This window comes from Anolis carolinensis, chromosome 5 (assembly GCF_035594765.1).
Source record: "Anolis carolinensis isolate JA03-04 chromosome 5, rAnoCar3.1.pri, whole genome shotgun sequence".
Taxonomy (NCBI): domain Eukaryota; kingdom Metazoa; phylum Chordata; class Lepidosauria; order Squamata; family Dactyloidae; genus Anolis; species Anolis carolinensis.
The window spans coordinates 3680709-3703887 of record NC_085845.1 but is presented as its reverse complement, the minus strand read 5'-3'; the positions used below and the strand labels follow the sequence as shown (position 1 = coordinate 3703887).

The 23179-nt window shown below is 47.3% G+C and overlaps 2 protein-coding genes across 4 annotated transcripts in view; one reads left to right on the top strand and one right to left on the bottom strand.

Annotated features, from left to right (window-relative positions):
* The window catches only part of LOC103281892 (drebrin-like protein A), a 215788-nt gene extending 207288 nt beyond the window's left edge, over nucleotides 1-8500 (top strand). The window contains exon 13 of the mRNA XM_062981920.1: nucleotides 8462-8500. Coding sequence (XP_062837990.1) covers nucleotides 8462-8485 — 24 coding nt within the window. The 3' untranslated portion in view covers nucleotides 8486-8500. The remainder of the gene's footprint in view (nucleotides 1-8461) is intronic.
* Nucleotides 1-23179, bottom strand: part of ccdc142 (coiled-coil domain containing 142) — a 63487-nt gene that overhangs the window by 835 nt on the left and 39473 nt on the right. For all 3 annotated transcript variants that reach the window (XM_062981905.1, XM_062981907.1, XM_062981906.1), the window contains exons 3-10: nucleotides 18003-19412; nucleotides 15051-15137; nucleotides 14739-14906; nucleotides 14487-14644; nucleotides 6002-6142; nucleotides 4933-5047; nucleotides 3468-3645; nucleotides 211-419 (exon numbers count right to left, since the gene is read on the bottom strand). In XM_062981905.1, coding sequence (XP_062837975.1) covers nucleotides 211-419; nucleotides 3468-3645; nucleotides 4933-5047; nucleotides 6002-6142; nucleotides 14487-14644; nucleotides 14739-14906; nucleotides 15051-15137; nucleotides 18003-19412 — 2466 coding nt within the window. The remainder of the gene's footprint in view (nucleotides 1-210; nucleotides 420-3467; nucleotides 3646-4932; nucleotides 5048-6001; nucleotides 6143-14486; nucleotides 14645-14738; nucleotides 14907-15050; nucleotides 15138-18002; nucleotides 19413-23179) is intronic.

Below are 23179 nucleotides of genomic sequence, written 5' to 3'. Positions count from 1 at the left end.
TGTCACCTGGGATTGCAACATCCACAATCCACTGTTTTCTTTTCTTGAGGTCAGGAGTCTTGTGTTCCAAAACTCTGTCAGTCTGAATTCGGGAGTCCCAGAGTAGTTTGACATGTTTGTTTTCTGTAATTTTTTCAGCGTGGAGGCTCCTTTCCCCAAGAAGCCTGTCCTCGCTGCTGGGAGGGGAAGGAGGGGGGAAGGTCCACTCACAGCACTTGTGGAAGGCGGCCCAGGTGTGGGAGGGCAGGGGGGCCTTGCTGGGCTGCTGGAGGAGGCAGGCGATGGCGTTGTCCGTCTGCTGGAAGACGCGCTGGGAGAGCACCCGCTGCCGGATCTCGGGGGAGAGACTGTAGTCCTGCGACTGCAGCAGCTCCCGCACCAGGTCAAAGTCCTGCTTCAGCTGAAGGGCCCCCTGCAGACTGGGGACGGGGGGGGGGGGGCAGAAAAAAAGAAAGGCCACTGGTTAGACCAGGGGTCCCCAAACTAAGGCTTGTGGGGTGGATGTGGCCCTCCAATATCATTTACCTGGCCCCTGCTCTCATTTTTATAATGTAATATTTATATCAGTTGATAATAATATTATAATGTAATCTATATATATAAAATGATAAAGTTGTTTGCGCAGTGACTATAACAACAAAACTAAACATCCCAGAAATACGAAATTTGGCAACACAATGCAAAAGGCTTGCCTCCAGGTTACAACAACACAACCACACCACAAAACCACAATCCAGACCCACAAAACTCACAACAACGCATCATGCGATAACAACACAACTAAACGCTCCAGAAATACAAAACTTGGCAACACAATGCAAAAGCCTTGCCTCCCAGGTGTAACAACACAACCACACCACAAAACCACACAGGACCCACAAAACTCACAACAACGCATCATGACTATAACAACACAACTAAACGCCCCAGAAATACGAAACTTGGCAACACAACGCAAAAGCCTTCCCTCCAGGTTGTAACAACACAACCACACCACAAAACCACAATCCGGACCCATAAAACTCACAACAACGCATCGTGACTATAACAACACAACTAAACGCCCCAGAAATACGAAACTTGGCACACAACTAAACGCCCCAGAAATATAAAACTTGACAACACAATGCAAAAGCCTTGCCTCCTGGTTGTAACAACACAACCACACCACAAAACCACAATCCGGACCCACAAAACTCACAACAATGCATCGTGACTATAACAACACAACTAAATGCCCCAGAAATACGAAACTTGGCACACAACTAAACGCCCCAGAAATACAAAATTTGACAACACAACGCAAAAGCCTTGCCTCCCAGTTGTACGAACACAACCACAACACAAAACCACAATCCGGACCCACAAAACTCACAACAACGCATCATGACTATAACAACACAACTAAACGCCCCAGAAATACAAAACTTGGCAAAACAATGCAAAAGCCTTGCCTCCCAGTTGTAACAACACAACCACACTGGACCCACAAAACTCACAACAACGCATCATGACTATAACAACACAACTAAACGCCCCAGAAATACGAAACTTGGCAACACAACACAAAAGCATTCCCTCCCGATTGTAACAACACAACCACACCACAAAACCACAATCCGGACCCACAAAACTCACAACAACGCATTGTGACTATAACAAATACAAAATTTGACAACACAACTCATTCACCTCCCCAATCCCTACATTCACACTTGGCCTCCAAAAAAACAATTACAATAATAACAATGACAACAACAACAACAACAACAATAAGAATCAACACCATCACAGGCAAGAAACAGCCAGGCATTGAGGCTGAGAGGCCAGTCAGTGCTACACTGGGCCTCCAAAAAACAATACAGTAGCATCTAACTTATCCAACCTTCATGATCACAACAACAATAATAATAAACACCTACACAGGCAAAACAAAAAAAGGACTATTGTACCACAATAAAAATATAAACCGCACTCAGCAGAATCAGACATTACAACTAACAACAAACCAAAGACAACAGGGATCTCAAGCAATTATCAATCAACACAAAAACTGAAGAAGGTAACAGACTTCAAATACTACTACTAATGTGAGTATAAAGAAGGTGGAGCTCACAGCATAAATACAACCTAATGTAGACTGACCAACACCACCAGACTAAGCCACAGCAACGCGTGGCCGGGCACAGCTAGTACAATATAATATGATTAATATAATATTAATATAATTAATATTATATTATTAATAATACCATATAATGATATTAATTATATGTTCAATATAGTAATAAAAGGTAAAGGTTTTCCGCTGACGTTAAGTCCAGTCGTGACCGACTCTGGGGGTTGGCGCTCATCTCCATTTCTAAGCCGAAGAGCCAGCGTTGTCCATAGACACCTCCAAGGTCATGTGGCCACTGGCATGACTGCATGGAGCGCCATTATCTTCCCACCAGAGCAGTATCTATTGATCTACTCACACTCTGGGGGTTGGTGCTCATCTCCATTTCTAAGCCGAAGAGCCAGCGTTGTCCATAGACACCTCCAAAGTCATGTGGCCACTGGCATGGCTGCATGGAGCGCCATTACCTTCCCACCAGAGCAGTATCTATTGATCTACTCACACTCTGGGGGTTGGTGCTCATCTCCATTTCTAAGCCGAAGAGCCAGCGTTGTCCATAGACACCTCCAAGGTCATGTGGCCACTGGCATGACTGCATGGAGCGCCATTATCTTCCTGCCGGAACAGTACCTATTGATCTACTCACATTGGCATGTTTTCGAACTGCTAGGTTGGCAGAAGCTAGGGCTAACAGCGGGCGCTCATTCCGCTCCCAGGATTTGAACCTGGGATCTTTCGGTCTGCAAGTTCAGCAGCTCAGAATATAGTAATATGTAATGCTAATATTGTGCTATGCTAATAATATAATATATTGTATGTACACACAGCTGCTCTGAGTCCCCTTCGGGGTGAGAAGGGCGGGATATAAATGTAGTAAATAAATGTATTAAATTAAAAAAATTTAAAAAAATAATTTTAGACTTGGGCTCACCCAAAGTCTGAAATGACTTGAAGGCACACAACAACAAAAATCCTAATTAACATTACTATCTCATCCAACTTCCCATTGAAATCCTGATACATTTATGAGTAGATAAATATGTGAATAGATAAATAGGTACCGCTGGCGGGGAAAAATAAAATTGTTTTTATTTCTAAATATTGTATTGTTCTTTCCTTGTTGTTGTTGTTGCTGCTTTTTTCTGAACTACAAGGAAGACATGAGCAGTGTGCATAGGAATTTGTTGTAATTTTTTTTTTCAAGTAATAATTTGGCCCCTCACCAGTCTGAAGGATTGTGGACTGGCCCTCTGCATAAAAAGCTTGAGGACCCCTGGGTTAGATAGAGAGGCATCCCCTGGCCCGCGTGCGTGAGCTCCCTCGCCCACCTCTGGGGCGGGCACCTCACCTGAACTTGATCTTCTGGGCCAGGATATGGTCCATCCAGGCCTCCAGGAAGGCTGTGGTGACCTGGCCGAGGGCCGGCCCCTGGGCCTCGTGGGGCAGCAGCTGGATCCCCTGCAGCACTTGGCCCAGAACCGTCTGGGCGGCGGCCGAGGCGTACTCGCTGGGCGAGGTGGGCAGCTCTGTGGGGAGACGGGTGGGTTGAACCCAGGGGGCCACGTGGCATCCAGACCCCCTTCCTTCCTTCCTTCCTTCCTTCCTTCCTTCCTTCCTTCCTTCCTTCCTTCCTTCCGCTCCCCAAGTCTGGCTGGCCAATGGGGGCTCCTCTTCCTCAGGGGATGGGGACCTGCCTGATGGCTGCCACGGATGGAGGGGGGACTTTATAGAGGCCTTGGGAAATGCTGACAGTCATGGCTCCAAGGAAAAGCCTCAGCTGATCTGAGGAAATGGAACATCTTAGACAAGCTTGAGCTGTTACCGGCCTTTATGAATTGTGGGAGTTGAAGTCCAAAAACCTGGAGGGCCCAAGTTTCCCCGTGCATGAGATAGATCGATAGCTATTCTATCTATATACAGTAGAGTCTCACTTATCCAAGCTAAATGGGCTGGCAGAAGCTTGGATAAGCGAATACCTTGGATAAGAAGGAGGGATTAAGGGAAAGCCTATTTACATCAAATTAGGTTATGATTTTACAAATTAAGCACCAAAACATCATGTTGTACAACAAATTTGACAGAAAAAGTAGTTCAATACGCAGGAATGTTATGTTGTAATTACTGTATTTATGAATTTAGCACCAAAATATCATGATATACTGAAAACATTGACTACAAAAATGGCTTGGATAATCCAGAACCTTGGATAAGCGAGGCTTGGATAAGTGAGACTCTACTGTATATATAAAAATGTTCTGACTGTTTCTGCTTTAAGGTAAGCAGCAAAACTACACACCCAAAACTCACGAAACTTGGCCACTAAAGACATGGCCATCCCAGCTGTGTTTAGACATCAAAAAAAAAATTCAAATTGGAAGTCACTCAAAACCCCAAAAAACTGAATACTGCACTGTGCGCATGCGCGGAGGAGCCCCCATCCTTGGAATACCTACATCAATGATAGGCAGCTGCGCGCGAGCATCCCAAGTGAGCATAGAAAACTGTTACTGCGCTGGCCGGAGCCAGCGGATTGCGTAACGCGAAGGAGGAGGACATTAGGCCTACACAACCACATCCGGCAAGTCCTCCAAAGTGTGCAGGTGAACGAAGCAGAGGAGAAAAGGGTGAAGGAAAACTTTTGATATCGTATTTTATGCTTGGTCCTCATGTGAGCTGCCCCGAGTCTCTTCGGGGAGATGAGGCAGGATACAAAAATAAAGTTATTATCATTATATTATTATTATTGTCTCACACTACAGAGACATAGCACAGAGCCTTCTTCCAGTCCTCTCCCACGCGTTCCACTGCCATACCTGTCCGGAGGGCGAGGCGCCAGTGTTTGCCCAGCGGCATGGTCTGGGTGAAGATCTCGGCCGACATGCGCTTGCAGTCCAAGGAGAAGAGCCTCAGCACATTGTGGGAGAAATGCTGCAAAAGAGAAGCAGAGGGGAGTGGAGTAAGTACAATATTGGGGGTGGGGGGTGCTTAGAGGTGTCGCACTTCCCCCAATCTGTGTTTCAGCGAGGGTCCACCTTGCTCTCAACACACACCACTGAGACAGACTGGATATAAACAGTTTATTGATAAAAGATAGCAAAATGTAAGGCAAAAAGCAATAAGGAAATGCAAAAATCCAAATAGAATTCAATGTCCCAAAACAGCAAGTAAATCCTTAAATGGCAAAGCTTAACACTGGAACACGATCTTCAAAGCAGGATCCAAAGTACATGATATAAACAGGAACATGAATGTAAGAATACTTCCCCCAAGACACATAGGCAAAACTGGAACAAAGACTCGAGGCTCGAAAATAGGAACAAAGCAGGAGATCTTGCTCTGAAAGCAAACTTGCTTGATCTGAAATGTGTCCCCACATTTCCCCTTATTTACCCATTCTTACAAGACATGAAGGCATTCCTTTGACCTTGGGTTCCCAGCCTTTTGGCAGCAATTCTTAGCGAACCTCTAGGGAGTCTGGTTCTCAGAAGCAGCCTTGCTTCCCTTTCTAATTGGCCTTCCTCATGATCACTTTCAGAACCACCCGGCTTTTGTTGACTTTCCCTACCCTCCTCCCGTTCTGAGAGCTGTGAAGGGTCATGGTGATCTGAAGCCTCTGTTATCTCATCTCGGCCTGCTAGCTCATCTTGGCTTCCTGCCTGCGGCCTTTCCTGCTGCTCGGACTGTGTAACATTTTCAGATTCAAACTGTGAAAACCCAAATCCCCCTTCATCATCAGACTGAACCACAAGAATATGGAAGGCTAGAGCCACCAAAAAGCCTATCTGCACAAGTCCCACTGAAAAGGAGCTGCAGGTCAACAGCACCTGGCCGGCTGTGGGGCCGTCCACTCTCAACCCCACCCCATGCAAAGGCTGGACTTACTTCAATGCTGGCAGCTGTGGAGTGGACTTGCTGGGCTAGTTCTTGTTCCTGGCCAGCAAGGAGTGGCCGCTGTGTCCTCCTTCCCTCCGCAAAGGCCTGGCAGACCAACGCTGACGTCTCTTTTGCCTCCTCCTTGAGCAGCTGTGGTCAGAAGGAGCCGTCTTTAGGGGGTGGGGGCAGCTTGGGCCCCCTATCAAGCCCTTCCACCCCATACTGACATCCTGTCCTGTTGCCCCTTCCTTGAGGATTCATCCCGCTCACACACAGGTTCCAGACAACACACATCACACACACAGGGACATCCTGGGCCAAGTTGGGAAAGACAGAGCAATGGTGAGAGGAGGGGCTCCTTCCTTTCATCTGCCCTGAAGGCAAAGAAGACTCTCATCATGTTCACTCCAGTGAGTTGCTTATCAAAGATAGACATCCCCAAGTTTAGGAGACCCTTCACTCTGGCACATTCAATGTGTTGCCATCAGCATTACCACAGAGTAGGATTGCAACAATCCCCTACCATAAGCCTATCTCCTCGGAGGGACTCAGGGCAGCATACAACAAAATAAAACACAGTGGCAAACATCCAATGCCAAAAATAACATATACCGTATATACTCAAGTATAAGCCGACCCAAATATAAGCAGGGGCACCTAATTTTGCCACCAAAAAACTGGGAAAACATTGACTCCAGTATAAGCTGAAGGTGGTAAATTTCAGAAATAAAAATAGATACCAATAAAATTACATTAATTGAGGCATCAGTAGGTTAAATGTTTTTGAATATTTACATAAAGCTCAAATTTAAGATAAGACTGTCCAACTCTGATCAAATCATTATTCTCATCTTCTTCAATGTCAATGTGCTTATGTATCCTTTTAATAATAATAGAGTAAAATAATACATGTAATAATAATAATAATAATAATAATAATAATAATAATAATAATAATTACAGGAAAATAATACATGTAGTAATAAATAGAGTAAAATAATAAATGCAATAATAATAAGATCAGAGTGAAACAATAAATGTATTATTAATAATAATAATAATAATAATAGAGTAAAATAAATGTAATAGTAACAACAATAACAGAGAAAAATAATAAATGCAATAATACTAATAATAAAAGAGAAAAAGAATAAATGTACCATATATTCTTGAGTATAAGCTGACTCAAATATAAGCCAACCAGGACTCTCACCCGAGTATAAGCCGAGGGGGGCTTTTTCAGTCTTAAAAAAGGGCTGAAAAACTAGGCTTATACTCGAGTATATACAGTAAATCGGAAACTGTTGGAAATAGCAACCTCCCAAGCCTTTCACTATTTATTTGTTAATGTATATATTTGCTAACTTGTACAGTATTCTATGTATATGTTGACTAGCCAGTTTAACTGTACCACTTCAGTGTGGGAGGGGTTATAGGCATGTGATTGCACTGAGCATGTTCAGACTCAGGACTCTATTTTGAAGTCAGTCTGCGTAACACCTCAGTGGATGTGGATGTCTGTCTGTTTTACACCTCAGTGGAGGTGGATGCATATTGCTGTGTGAACTTCAGTAGAGAAGCATGACTTATAGACTCCAGTGAGTACAACTATACCTAAAGACTATGGACTATTGATTATGAATGAGACCCTGTGTATACACAACACACAGAGAAAACTACATCCTATCTATAACTGAACCTTAAATAAGGAATGTGCCTGTTTGGTGAATTAATACAAGATGTTTGTGAATAAACAAGATAGGTTATTTTTCAAAGAAGACTTTTTTTTTTTTACGTCTGAGTGCATATTTTAAAGTAAGAGGTTTCAAGGGAGTGTATGTGTTATGATTGAGCCTCGTGGCTCTGTTTCTGACAGGCGTGGGCGTAAGACTCCTCGAGAGTCGGATACTCTCGAGGAGCGAGAGAGAAAGAGACTGCGAGACATATTTGCAGCACCCTCTGACGAAGAGTCTTTCGAAGGGTTCACGGAGAGAATGGAGGAAGGGCTGGTTAGCTCAGAGGAGGATGAGATGGATTGGACTCGGGTAAGGGAGGAATTGGGGGCCACTGGCCATGATGGGACAGAAGATGAATGGGGACCTTCAGGATTAGACCCATGGCTTAGCTGGAGGGATGGGACGGGATCCACAGCTGGAGATGCTGTTGGGCGTAGTCAGAGGTGTTCCAGCTCTGACGAGGAAAGTGATGAGGAAACGCCCGGGTTAAGGAGGACAGCTGACAGTGATGAAGATTTGTAACTGGCATAAAATGGGGCTTGGGAGCAATTGCAAATTGCGTCGGGCAAGGTAATCTGGGCAAACGCTTGGGATCCGTGTGTGTGTGGGACGCTTCCCTGAAGACTTGTGTGCTTTCCTGTGCTGTGACGTAAGTTGATTGAAATCCAGGGTCAGACGGCGGGAGGGATTGTGTGGGCATTTGTTTGTGCAAACCTGTGCTTACTCTTATTAGCTTGACCTTCCGTCGTCTTTCTGACGGACGCCATCTCCTGCTTTGAGAACCCGGACTGAACTGACCACGGCTTGTCTTCCCCCCTTCTTGGACTTGGAAAAACTACAAACGTCTGCTTCTGGCTTTGATTTACGGAACGGAACTGGTCTACTCTACTTCTACAATCCTTGGCTGAATTGCTCGTGTTGGAGATCCTGTCTACTGTGTGTGTGTGGGAGCGACGCAAGTTACTCTAAGCACAGTGCTGGCAGCAGAGAGGAATCTGCTGCCAATTAGTTGCATTCTTTGTATCTTTTGTTTCTTGGCTTTCGTTCTGTTAATACCTAGGCTGAAGCAAGCAGTTTGTTTTTACCCGGATTAAACTCCGGTTTAATCCGGTTTATCTTTTGAACATTTACTTTTGTCCCTTTTTGCTCCTAAAGGCAAAAACTGCCTGGCCCTTGTGTTTTTACGGGCATTTTTGAGTTCTGTAATCTAATAAACTCTGTTACTTTGAATCTTGTGGCGTTCTGTCCTTGACAGATTGCCCGACGCCCATAAAAAGTTTATTGCAGCAATAAACCCGTCAGGAAGACGATGGATGAGTTAAGAGCCAAAGTAGACCAATTGCAAACGGCCTTAAGCCAAACAGCTTTTGCTGTGAAAGGACATGTTTTGACTCCTGAACGCTTTGACGGAACCAGGTGCAAGTTGCCAACCTTTTTGGCACAAGTGGAGCTTTATTTTTCTCAGCTCAGTGCTCATGCTTTTCCTACTGACACTAGCAAGGTGGCTTTTATTTTGAGTTTGTTGACCGGTCCCGCAGGACAATGGGCCACTAATTTAATTTTGGGAAATGACCCAGTCAAGGACAATTTGAATAATTTCAAAAGGTTGTTAACTGATACTTTTGGGGATCCTCTCCGCACGGAGAACGCTGGGTGGGCTCTGTATCGGTTGAAACAGGGAAAGGGGACTGTTTTGGATTACTTAAATAAGTTTAACCTGTATCGCCACCAGCTGGATTGGGGGGAAAATGCATTCATGCTTTTATTTACTGCCGGGTTAAGTGATATGCTCCAGGATGAATTAGCACGCTTGGAGCCGGCTGAAAGCTGGGACGCCTTAGTAGCTAAGGTGTTGCGTTTAGACGCAAGGTTCGAGGCTCGTAAACACTCAAAAGCAATGTGTGCGCCACCTATGCATGTAACCAGGGCACCTGTGGTGATGGGGGAAGAGCCCATGGAGCTTGGGGTCTTTAAAAAACTGTCTACAGAGGAAAAGAGCCGTAGGAGGCAGCTGGGCTTGTGTTTGTACTGTGGGAATGCTGGGCATTTTGCCAAAAATTGTAATGTGAAACCTTCCCAGCTTTCGGGAAAAGGCCAGCCCTAGTGCGACGTGAGTCCAACGCACTAGGGCTCCTCAAGCAGTCAACTGAGGGGAGGAAGCATGTTTTCGTACCCATTACATTATCTGTTGGGGGAAGGGAACTTGTTTCTACTCTGGCACTGCTGGACTCAGGAGCTACGGTCTCCTATGTAGATATTGAGTTTGCTAAGAAGCATGGCATTCCTAGAGTGCGCAAGGCATGCGACGTGTGGGTGGAGGGAGCAGATGGGAGACTGCTGGAGACTGGGGTGGTTAACCAGGAAACCTCAGCAGTAACGTGGGAGGTGCAGGGAGTAACGGGAACGTTTGTGTGGGATATTACGAGCTTGCCTAGATATGATGTGATCCTGGGGATGGATTGGCTAGCTGTAGTAAACCCACAAGTGGATTGGGCAACACGTAAAGTGATCTTAAAGAGGCAGGATTGTTGCACTCTAAACGTTACTCATGCTGATATGGAGGGAGTGCCTGCTGAGTATGGGGAGTTCTCTGATGTATTTTGTAAAAGAGAAGCGGACAAATTACCACCGCACAGGCCATATGATTGCGCCATCAAGTTGGCAGAAGGTGCGAAACTGCCAGCAGGGAGGCTGTATGCCTTGACTGTACCGGAAAGGCAAGCTTTGCGGGAGTTTTTAGATGACAATTTAGCCAAGGGGTTTATTCGCCCATCTAGTTCTCCAACTGCGGCACCAGTATTCTTTGTAGCCAAAAAGACTGGGGAACTTAGGCTGGTCTGCGACTATCGGATCCTAAACAAATACACCATTCGGGATAGGTACCCGCTCCCTTTAATCTCGGAACTGTTATCAAGGGTGCAAGGGGCTAAGGTCTTTACCAAGCTTGACCTGCGGGGGGCCTATAACTTAATCCGTATACGGGAAGGGGATGAATGGAAGACGGCATTTAACACGTGTTTCGGATGCCACGAGTTCCGAGTCATGCCTTTTGGGCTTTGTAATGCTCCTGCGGTCTTCCAGAGGTTCATGAACGATGTGTTCAGGGACCTAATTGACCAATTTTTAGTGATTTATTTGGATGATATCTTGATTTTTTCTAAGGACGAGAAAGAACATCGTCAACATGTCAAGCAGGTTCTGCACCGACTGCGGGCTAATGGGCTTTTCGCCAAGGCTTCCAAATGCGTCTTTCATGTGCCTGAAGTGGAGTTCCTAGGTCATGTAGTGTCAGGTAGGGAACTTAAAATGGACCCACATAAGGTTGACGCCGTCAACTCATGGCAGGAGCTGAAAACTAAGAAGGATGTACAAAGGTTCTTAGGTTTTGCTAATTACTACCGGGAGTTTATTCCGAATTTTGCAAAGCTCACGGTACCTTTGACGCAGCTTCTGCGCAAGAAACAGCCATTTGTGTGGGGGCGGGAAGCTCACGAGGCGTTTCTACAACTTAAGTCTAGTTTTCAATCAGACAACATACTAACCCATCCTGATGTTGACAAACCGTTCGTGGTAGAAGCGGACGCTTCTAGCTACGCGTTGGGGGCTGTATTGTCTCAGAAAGATTCCTCAGGGACCTTGCGTCCCTGTGGATTTTACTCGCGGCAACTAACACCCTTCGAGCAGAACTATACCATATGGGAGAAGGAGTTGTTGGCGATTAAGGTGGCGTTTGAGGTGTGGCGGCACTGGCTTGAAGGGGCACGGCACCAGATCGTGGTCAGATCTGATCACAAGAATTTAGAGCACTTGCAAACAGCAAAGAAGTTAAACCAGCGTCAAATCCGATGGGCTTTGTTTTTCTCCAGGTTTAACTTCAAGGTGCAGTTCGTAGAGGGGAAGGCAAACTTGCGGGCCGATGCTTTATCCCGCAAGCCGGAGTTTAAGACCAATGAGCAGGTTGTATGTCAGACCATCTTGCCTACTGCCTCTCTGTGTGTTGTAGATAATGAGCTCGGGTTACATGACCAGATCCTTGAGGCTCAGAGGGATGATGTGTGGACACAGGAGCAACTGATGCTGCTCTCAGCAGGTAATCGTACCATACTGCCGCATCTACAAGATCAAGACGGAGTATTGGTACGCAGGGGGCAGGTCTACGTACCAGTGGGGGCCCTCAGGTTGGAGGTGATTAGAGCCCACCATGACGAACCCATGGCTGGGCACTTTGGCAGATTCAAGACCGTGCAGCTCATTACCAGGAGCTATTGGTGGCCAAAGATGCGGCAAGACATTCTGCGCTTTTGTGACAGCTGCGCCGTTTGCCAGCAGAGTAAGACGCCTGTTGGGCGCCCTAGAGGGTTGTTGTCGTCTTTACCTGTTCCGGACAGGCCATGGCAAATCATTTCCATGGATTTCATTTCAGATTTGCCTAAGTCTGGGGGTTATACTTGTATTTGGGTGGTGGTGGATTTATTTAGTAAACTGGCTCATTTTATTCCTTGTTCAACCATTCCGGCGGCCCCTACGTTGGCCTTACTATTTACTAAGCACATCTATCGTTTGCACGGAGCACCCGAGGTGATTATTTCAGATAGGGCTCCGCAATTTGTGTCACGCTTTTGGAAACATTTCCATGAGTGCTTGGGGACTAAGTTAAACGTTTCTTCAGCCTTTCATCCGCAAACGGATGGACAGTCGGAACGGGTTAATGGGCTCTTAGAGCAATATCTGCGTTGTTTTTGTTTAGATCAACCCACGGCTTGGGTGAAGTGGCTACCGGTGGCGGAATTTGCTTACAACAATGCGGTGCACACATCTAGTCAGCATACGCCGTTTGAGCTAACTTATGGTTTTCACCCACGGGGAGGTGTGGCGCCGTCGACCAATGTGGTCTCTTCGGACCCTGTGTACCGCTCTACGGAAATGGCTGCATTGCATGATGTTGCCCGTCGCTTACTGCTGGAAGCTAAGGCAACGCAGAAGACTCAGGCTGACCGCCACAGGCAGGCAGGGGAGGAGTTGGAAGAAGGGGATTTGGTGTGGTTATCTTCCAAACATATTAAACAGGCTGGGGGAAAGTTTGCGCCTCGGTATTTGGGTCCCTTTCCTATCGTTAAGAAGATTTCTTCTGTTGCGTTTCGTTTGCGTTTACCGTCTAGTTTAAAGGTCCATCCAGTCTTTCATCGTTCGCTGTTGAAACTTGATACCTCTAGTCGTCGTGGTGCTATAGCGGAGGGTATCACTGCCACTTCTCCGCCATCGGGGGAGGAGGCCTTTGTGAGAGGGGATAGTGTTATGATTGAGCCTCGTGGCTCTGTTTCTGACAGGCGTGGGCGTAAGACTCCTCGAGAGTCGGATACTCTCGAGGAGCGAGAGAGAAAGAGACTGCGAGACATATTTGCAGCACCCTCTGACGAAGAGTCTTTCGAAGGGTTCACGGAGAGAATGGAGGAAGGGCTGGTTAGCTCAGAGGAGGATGAGATGGATTGGACTCGGGTAAGGGAGGAATTGGGGGCCACTGGCCATGATGGGACAGAAGATGAATGGGGACCTTCAGGATTAGACCCATGGCTTAGCTGGAGGGATGGGACGGGATCCACAGCTGGAGATGCTGTTGGGCGTAGTCAGAGGTGTTCCAGCTCTGACGAGGAAAGTGATGAGGAAACGCCCGGGTTAAGGAGGACAGCTGACAGTGATGAAGATTTGTAACTGGCATAAAATGGGGCTTGGGAGCAATTGCAAATTGCGTCGGGCAAGGTAATCTGGGCAAACGCTTGGGATCCGTGTGTGTGTGGGACGCTTCCCTGAAGACTTGTGTGCTTTCCTGTGCTGTGACGTAAGTTGATTGAAATCCAGGGTCAGACGGCGGGAGGGATTGTGTGGGCATTTGTTTGTGCAAACCTGTGCTTACTCTTATTAGCTTGACCTTCCGTCGTCTTTCTGACGGACGCCATCTCCTGCTTTGAGAACCCGGACTGAACTGACCACGGCTTGTCTTCCCCCCTTCTTGGACTTGGAAAAACTACAAACGTCTGCTTCTGGCTTTGATTTACGGAACGGAACTGGTCTACTCTACTTCTACAATCCTTGGCTGAATTGCTCGTGTTGGAGATCCTGTCTACTGTGTGTGTGTGGGAGCGACGCAAGTTACTCTAAGCACAGTGCTGGCAGCAGAGAGGAATCTGCTGCCAATTAGTTGCATTCTTTGTATCTTTTGTTTCTTGGCTTTCGTTCTGTTAATACCTAGGCTGAAGCAAGCAGTTTGTTTTTACCCGGATTAAACTCCGGTTTAATCCGGTTTATCTTTTGAACATTTACTTTTGTCCCTTTTTGCTCCTAAAGGCAAAAACTGCCTGGCCCTTGTGTTTTTACGGGCATTTTTGAGTTCTGTAATCTAATAAACTCTGTTACTTTGAATCTTGTGGCGTTCTGTCCTTGACAGTATGTCTTTTGGGCAACTGAAACTGCAACTGTAATTTCAACTTCAAATAAACAACCATCTTCTGCTAATCAAATATATTTTTGTAGTGGCCTGTCTTTGTCCTTGGCAGTTCAAAGACATGGTTCTTCATTCTAACAGCTGAGTTACCTGTGTGCCATTACATGAATGCTTATGAATATGACTTGTTTAAAGGGTTGACTTCTAACAAGGTCATGCTTTTCTTGACTAGTGGTTTTCAAAAAGTGGTCTCCACATGTTCATGGAGTTGCATTGCCCAGCAACTCCGTCCCCAGACCTGCCCACTTGCCCCACTTGCCTGCAAGTCCCCCTGCGTCACGAGGAGGAACTGGCCGAGGGACCAGGAGGCCAGGTACTGGTAGGCCTTGCTCATGACCCAGAAGCAGGAGGCATGAGTGGTGGCCGTCGAGAGGGAGAGCAGCTCCAGGCGGAGGCCGGCGGGGAGGAGACCCTCGGCTGAAAGGAGAGGAACGCGTCGGTGCACACGCCATTTGCAGGCCACTTGCTCCCAGTTGCATCTTACCCAGGCCTCCCACGTTCTGCCACTTACCGGCACTCCTGGCAAACGAGGCGTCCAGGCAGCCGAGGGTGAAGTTCAGCGGCAGGTAGAGGCTCTGCAAGTGCTGCGCGGTCTGGCTATGAGCAGCGTTGGCACCTGGGACGGCAGGCTTGGCCATGCATTTGTCGGTGAGGCTGGAGCCCAGAGCGTGGCAGAAGGCTGGACCAGGAAGGATTGGATGGAGCTGGTTGGAGAGGATGGTGGAAGGTGCCCCCCGACCCAGGAACAGCCCTGGCACAAAGCGTGGACTCGGGACAGGAAGACCCCTGCTTCCCCATATTGCCCACATCTAAACCCCGTTACCTTGGTCCCAGTGCTGGCGAACATCTTGCAGAAGCAGGTGAAGCGCCAATGCGCTCAGCTCCTCAGCACTCTCCCGGGGAAGTTGGCCTGCAATGTGGAGGAGGAACATTGAGGGGAGGAAGCGCAAAAGACAGGCAGGAAGGCAGGCTAGGACCCATTCCCATCACAGGCCCAGGCTGCTCAAGGCCACCCCGGAACAGAATGGGGCTCTTCTAGCGACCCCAAGCAAGACTTTGTTGGCCCTTAAGCCCCACGCCCCTTTCTCTGGAAGTGGGCCTGCAAGGAGCTGGGCATTCCACTAAGATGAATGAAGGTCCCTCTTTACACCTTCCTTAAGACAGTCAGTGTACAATCGACTCCCGACCGTTGGCTCTCCAAGTTTCTGTACTTAGAGTCCCCCTTGGGGTGAGATTGAGCGGGGTAGAAATAAAGTAAATAAAGGCTTCAGTTTTCATAAAACCAAGTCAGGAATAATAATAATAACAACAACAACAACAACAACAACAATAAGACAGAGTTTTGGAGCACAATACTCCTGACCTCACGATCGTGTTAAAAAACAAAGTATGGATTGTCGATGTTGCAATCCCAGGTGACAGCAGGATTGAGGAGAAACAATTGGAAAAGCAGACACGATATGAGGACTTAAAGATCGAATTACAAAGACTCTGGCACAAGCCAGTCAAGGTGGTCCCAGTGGTGATCGGCACACTGGGTGCAGTGCCTAAAGGCCTTGGCCTGCACTTGGACACAATCGGCGCTGACAAAATTACCAGAAGGTCACCTTGCTGGGATCTGGACACATTATTTGCCAATACATCACACAGTCCGACATGGGATCCAATACAATAGCCAGCAGAGTGTCTGCTGTGGACTCATCTTGTTCTGTTTCTAATAATAATAATAATAATAATAATAATAATAATAATAATAATAATAATAAATTTTTCTATCTCGCCTCCATCTAACGGCTAACGTGGGGCCAAGCCCAAAAACGGGAACAGAATATGGCAAGTTAAAATATGTATAAATAGCTAAATAAACAGTATCAACACAACAATCAGATAAGATAAACAAATTAAAACACAATAATACAAAAACATCATAATAACCAGATAAAATAATAAAAACAAATATCAGCCCTAATGGATAGGATGGGGAGGGGGGGTTAGGTCAGAAAGTGCATATTTTCAGGACCATTTAATAAAAGACTTCCAGTTGGGAGTCCAAATCACCCAGAGAGCTGCCTGTATAACCCCTTCCGGTGCTGCCTAAATCTACCATCCAAGATGACTGTGGAGCTTAAGGCAAGCCTGCCTCCTGTATGTCTGGGCCAAAGCCGGGAAGTAAAATTATCATTATTATTATCAATCAAGGGGGTCCTGCTGGACTGCCCCTGCCCTGGCCCCCAAGGAGGTCAGAACAGGCCACTGTGCCGTGTTCTGCTGTTAAAATAGATAGAGACACCCAAGGAATGTGTTGTTGAAGGCTTTCATGGCCGGGATCACAGGGTTGTTCTGGAACATGGCCATACAGCCCGGAAAACACACAGCATCACCCAAGGAAGCTATAGTGAAGAACCTCTACAACATGGCTGGACCACAGCTGGGGCTCTGCTTGGCTCTTCTCTGAGCCACAAGACAACAGGAAAATGTTTTATTCACAAACGATGCTGCCCATAAAATAGAGGAGTGCTCTTTATAAACCTGGCCAGTCTCTCAATCTGCACCGAGAGCCACAAGGGCATGTAACCTCTGCATTCCCAACCTGAGCATTGCACTAATTTTGTAAGAAGCCTGCTGTGCTGGCAACAACAACAACAACAACAACAAAAACAGATATAAACGATCTTGAACAACCAGGTAATCTCAATTGTGAGAAATACAAAGGAGCAGCTGCACTAAAGAGGCTGTAAACCAGGAGTCCTCAAACTTTTTAAACAAGGGGCCAGTTTATGGTCCCTCAGACTGTTGGAGGGCCAGGCTATAGTTAAAAAACAAACAAACTATGAACAAATTCCTATGCACACTGCACATATCTTATTTTGAAGTAAAAAAACAAAACGGGAACAGATATAGCCTCAATGTTAATAATCATAATAATAAAAATAATCATAACCATAATAAAAATAATAAAGAGGGTTGGAAGAGACCCCTTGGGTCACTTAGTCCAACCCTCCTCTGCCTTTGTGCACCAAAAGCACAAGCAAAGCACCCCTGATAGATGGCCACCCAGCCTCAATGTTAATACTAATACTAATAATAATAATAAGGGTTGGAAGAGATCCCTTGGGCCATTTCGTCCAACCCCCTTCTGCCTTTGTGCACCAAAAGCACTAGCAAAGCACCCCTTAATTATTAATTAAATAATAATTAAAATACCATTATAAACAAGCAAAGCTTTGGAAGGAGCACACCAGGAGAGAGAGAGGTGGGAAAGGCACACACCTCAGTGGCAATGGGAAAGGTGCATGCGGGGTGAGGGAGGAGGGAAAGGTGCGCGTCTTTCCCTCCTCCTTCTCATCGCACGTGCCTTCCTCAGCAGAGGAGGGAGCCGTCGCTGCGGGGGCCGGATAAATGGCTTAGATGGGCCGCATGTGGCCCCCGGGCCATAGTTTGGGGACCCCTGCTGTAAACAATGTGTCCTGTGGAATAAATCTTGATTCCAAGCCTATTAATAAACAACTTGCACCGTAATGGTGAAGGCAGTTGGTGCCACCTACTGCAAGGAATACAGTATTGCATCATCCCACCAAATCATAAAATCATTCCAATGGTGAAACCCAATATTTTTATCAATTGTTCCATTTCTCATGGCAACTGGAGGCCGAGACCCAGACGGGGAGCGGTTTCAGGACCCCAGACTCTGACTGTTGCTCAACTTAGGGAGTAACAATAAGCCAAAACCTGAACCGACCCATTCTCCGCACCAGCCTCTCTCTTGTATGCTTACCCTGTGCAAGGGCCCAGTTGAGCTGCTGGCCCAGGGCGGCCCCGGCCCCCTCCTGCCACCGAGCCACGGGCCAATGGAGCTGCAGCCGGTGCTCCAGGGTGGATGCAGCAACCTTCCAGAGAAGGGGACAGAGTTCGGCGTAGAGCCCTCCGGCCGCCTCGGCAAAGGAGGCGTCCAGCCAGCGCACGGACTTCCATCCAGGCAGGGTGGCCGAGGCCTCGGGGGGCTCCTCCAGGAAGGGCAGGGGCTTCTCCTGCTTGGGCCGCTGGAGGACGTGGTGGCGCAGGCTTTGTGCGGAGGACACCAGCTCCCGCAGGACTGGCAGCAGCGCCTCCTCCTCCCTCTGGCAGAGTGCTTGCAGCTCCTCAGGGAGGCTTGAAGGACCCTCTCCCACCTTGGGGCCCCGCTGACAAGCCTCCTCCTCCCCCAGCCAATACTCAGGGTGGCCCTCCCAGGCCGGCCCCGTTGCCAGTGGCGGCTGCTGGAGAAGGAGCCGGAGCAGCTTCTGGCCCGCCCACTGGCCCCGCTCGGACGCCAGGATGCCCAGCACCCTCTCTATTGGGAAGGTGCCCTGGGTGCCGCTTGGCACCTTCCGCGCCCCGGGGTTGGTCTCCCCCAGCTCCAGGAAGGCCTGCTGCAAGGCCTGGTCGCCCAGCACCTGGTTGTAGATCTCCAGGCCCTGGAAGAGGTCCGAAAGGGGCCCGGGGGCGGCCGGGTAGGTGACCGCACGCAGAAAGGCCTCCAGGCATCCCTCCAGCAGCCGGGCCGCGTGCAAGGCCAGCAGGGACAGGGCGCGCTTCATGCGCTGCACGGCCTCCGGGCGCTGGAGCAGCAGGGGCCGCAGCCAGGGGTCGCGCCGGATATGCTGCCGCAGCCCTTCCCAGTGCGCCGCGTGGGCCCGCATCTCCTCGCAGAGGCCGCGCAGCAGGCGGGGCCAGGAGGGGTTCCGCCGGCCGGCCGGGAGCAGGAGGCATCGCCGCGCGGCCCTCAGGTGGCTCACAAAGTCCGAGGCGGCCTTGAGCCGGCGGCCGTACTGGCGGGCCAGGCGCAAGTGGTGCCGGTGCTGCAGCAAGGCGTGGAGGGTGGCGCACTGGCGGGCCACGCTGGCCCGGGCCGGGTGGTGGGAGAAGGCGCCCCGGGCGGCCTCCGGGCTGGAGGGGCGGACCAGGCCGCGGAAGGTCTCGCTCCGGGGGTTCTCCTGCACGCGCAGGCAGCGGCGGAGGCCCGAGAAGCTGCCCTCCACCTGGGCCAGGCGGGCCAAGCCCCCGGGAGAGTCCTCCTCCTCGCTGTCGTAGGAGCCCGGCCCGGCCTGGAAGGGGAGCTGGCGCCACAGGCCCGGGTTCACGCACTGGCGCAGGAGGGCCTCCGCCTTCTGGAAGGGACGGGCCAAGTTCATCAGCGAGCTGGAGCCTGCAAAAGAGGGGTCAGAGAGACAAATAGGTGAGTTTTAAAGGAGCCATTCTCTTTGGTAACGTAAACATGTTGTTTTCCACCACAGAGTTCATCATTTGTCTCTGGTCATCAGGGACAGCAGTGTTCCTCCTTTTTGTAGTTTCCTGGGCCTCATTTCTTAGGATGGCATCTCTAGAGTCTTCACTTCACTTCACTTCACTTTATTTCTTAATTAGTCGCTCTCCACCAGAGTGCTCCAAGCGACTTACAATTTAAAATATCATTCCACAATATAAAAACATTCAAAAGTGACTATTTGGCAAATTAGATCTGATTTACTTAAATGCACAACCAAACAGCCAAGTCTTGAGCGCTTTTACAAAAGGTCCCAACTCCGACATTGCTCTAACATATGGAGGCAATGAGTTAATAATAATAATAATAATAATAATAATAATAATAATAATTTTATTTTTGTACCCCGCCACCATCTCCCCAGAGGGACTCGGGGCGGCTTATAGATATAAAACCAACATACAATAATATCAAATACAAAAACACACAAATAAATTTAAAAGGCATTAAAAATCACAGTCATTATAAAACACTTGAGAAACACAGCAATAAAAACATGAAATGAGCTGGGCAAAGTGCACTGAGTGGAACTTGTAAACAAGAAGGAAGTTAAGGTTTGTGTTTGCTTTTATGACTGTAAACCGCCCTGAGTCCCATCCGGGAGATAGGGCGATATATAAATAAAGTTATTATTATTATTATTATTATTATTATTATTATTATTATTATTATTATTATTATTAGGTGCTACAAGGTCATGGGAAGAGCCTTAGACTGGGGTGAACACTGAGGCTATGTCAAGGAGTTAACCAAGAGGTACAACTGGTCAGAAGAACCCGCTAGAGTTCCACAGAATTGGAGCATCGGCCGAAAAGGCTCTACACCTTGTAGCTTCCAGGTGTACCTCCCTAGGGCCCAGTACGTATAGGAAATTTTCTTGGGAGGATCGAGGTGACCACTGATGGAAAAAAGGAATGAGGCGGTCCCCAAGATATAATGGTCCCTGGCCATTTTGAGCTCTAAATGTCAGGATCAGTATCTTGTAAGAGATCCAATGTTCTATTGGTAGCCAATGCAGTTGTTTCAGAATCAGTGTAATATGGGATCTTATAGATGATCCCGCAAGCAGCCTGGCCGCCGCATTTTGGACCATGCGGATCTTCTAGTCTCTAGACCCCAAGCATACACCCTTCATACAATTCCATTCAAATTGTATTTATCCATCACAACATTGTATACATAGACCATACTAACAGCAACAACAACAATATATCTCTAATAATAATAATAATACCTCTAATAACCCAGGCCCTTGGGAAGAGCCCAATATTCAGAGATGGACCCCAGACACTTGGACCTAATGTGTGTTGATGTAATTGTTTTGATGTAGTGTGAAATTGTACTAATAGTTTAAAGCTGGCTGTCGGTGTGTGTGTCTGTAATGCAGCATGTAATCCAGTAGTGAAACAGTTAAATGTATAGAGTGGATATGTATTGCTAGAGTTGAAGCTATTAGTCATGTTTTAGATACCACTGGAATGTGGGATGGTGCTTCTCATGAGGGCTTTTCAATGAAGTTGGGCCAGACAACTGCTATGGTCCAGCATGGTGTGTAAATAAGATGTATATAACTGCAATAAAGTTTAAGCCGCTGTTTAGAGCTGACAACTGAGAAGTCTGGAGTTTGTTCTGTGCATGTGAGCGGCTGCTCAGAACGTCAGAGGAGAGAGAGGAACTGAGACCGAGAGGTGATTCAGTCTCAATTTAACAATTTCCTAACAATGTGCATGTGTGTTGTTAAGGTAAATGTAAAGGTTGCCCCTGATGTTAAGTCCAGTCATGTCTGACTCTGTGGGTTGGTGCTCATCTCCATTTCTAAGCCGAAGAGCCGGCGTTGTCCGTTGACACCTCCAAGGTCATGTGGCTGGCATGACTGCATGGAGCACCGTTACCTTCCTGTCGGAGCGGTACCTATTGATCTACTCACATTGGCATGTTTTCGAACTGCTAGTTTGGCAGAAGCTGGAGCAACAGCAGGCGCTCACTCCGCTCCAGGGATTTGAACCTGCGACCTTTCAGTCTGCAAGTTCAGCAGCTCAGTGCTTTAACACCGCCACCGGGGCTGTGTTGTTATGTACATGTAAATAAAAATAATAATCTTATCTGATTTGTCGTGGATCTACTTCTTTGGGCTTAACACAAATCAAACCATTCATATCATATTTATCCATCATAACATTGTATCCTATAGCAGGCATGGGCCAACTTTGGCCCTCCGGGTGTTTTTGACTTCAACTCCCACAATTCCTAATAGCCTGTCTGAGTTTGCCCATGCCTGTCCTATGGGGTTGTCTTGGAAAAGCCCCAGAAACATTGGACTCAAATACATATCATGCTGGAGGATTGACTGGAAATAAAATATGGATCATTACTACAATATCTTTGCACAGAGATAGAAAGAACTGGTTATCCCAGCACAGGAAGAACTGTAGGCAAAGATATGAAAACTAGCTGAAATGAACAACCTCATAGTACCAACTAAATTTTATAGAAATACGTTCTAATGTGTATCTTTCATAGGACTACCTTTTAATATGTGTGCTTATAGAGTTTTTGCAATGCCTGTATGTTTTTACTGTGCTGTGACCTGCCTAAAGCCATGAAAAGAGGCAGGTAAGAAATAAAATTATTGTTATTACTACAACTATTGTGTTATTTAAAGGAAGCAGGAAATCAAGGAGTGAAAATCAACAATGAGAGTGAGGTTCATAGGCTAGTCACAGTTGATGTGTTTGACATGTCCATGTGTTTACGAGTGTAGAAATGTTTTACATTAATGTGACTTCCTTAGATTTAGTCGTGTATGATTCAGTCATTCTGGTGTTATTTTTGTGTGTGTGTTTTCATCCCCCCCCCCCCCCCGCTTCATTTCTGAATAAAAGTTAATTACAAAAAACTATTAGATGGATGGCCACTCATCTCAAAGGTCTCTTGAAGGTCAGTGGCCTCTGCTGCTCCTGCAATTGGCTGCTAATGCCAGGGATTAAGCCTCCCTGCTGCCTGGGTGACCTCAAGAGGCCTGAGAGGCCGGCCGGAGGAGAGACCATAAAGGAAGTCCAGTATAATAGTGAAACAGTGAATCAATGTAGAGTATAACAGTGAAATGGTGAATCAGGAAAGAACATTATCTATATACATAAAAGAGTGATGGCATCATGGCAGCGGACAAAACAACAAAACTACAGGCCCCCCCAACCTCGAAATTTGACAACACAACCCATCATCAATGGCTCTAGGTTGACACAACAAAAAAAAAAGAAAAATAAAGTCCTAATTAGAGGGAGAGCAATAATTGTTTTTATCCAATTGCTCTCAGTTACAAGGCTAAGTTCCGCCCACTTGGTCTCCTAGCAACCTACTCAGCCCAGGGGACAGGCACAAGAGTTTGAAGAGACCCCTAAGGGCCATCCAGCCCAACCCTTTCTACTATGCAGCAGGACACAATCCAAGCATTCACAACACATGGACAACGTATAAATACTATACAATACTACACAGGGACATAGACCCCCTCTACCCTCACCACTTTCACAGTACACAAACAACCAAATGCATACTAAACATAAAGACAACCATACAACAGACATTCAATACCACCACTACCTCAACAATTTCTCACCAACACCACCAGACAACGCCACAGCAACGCG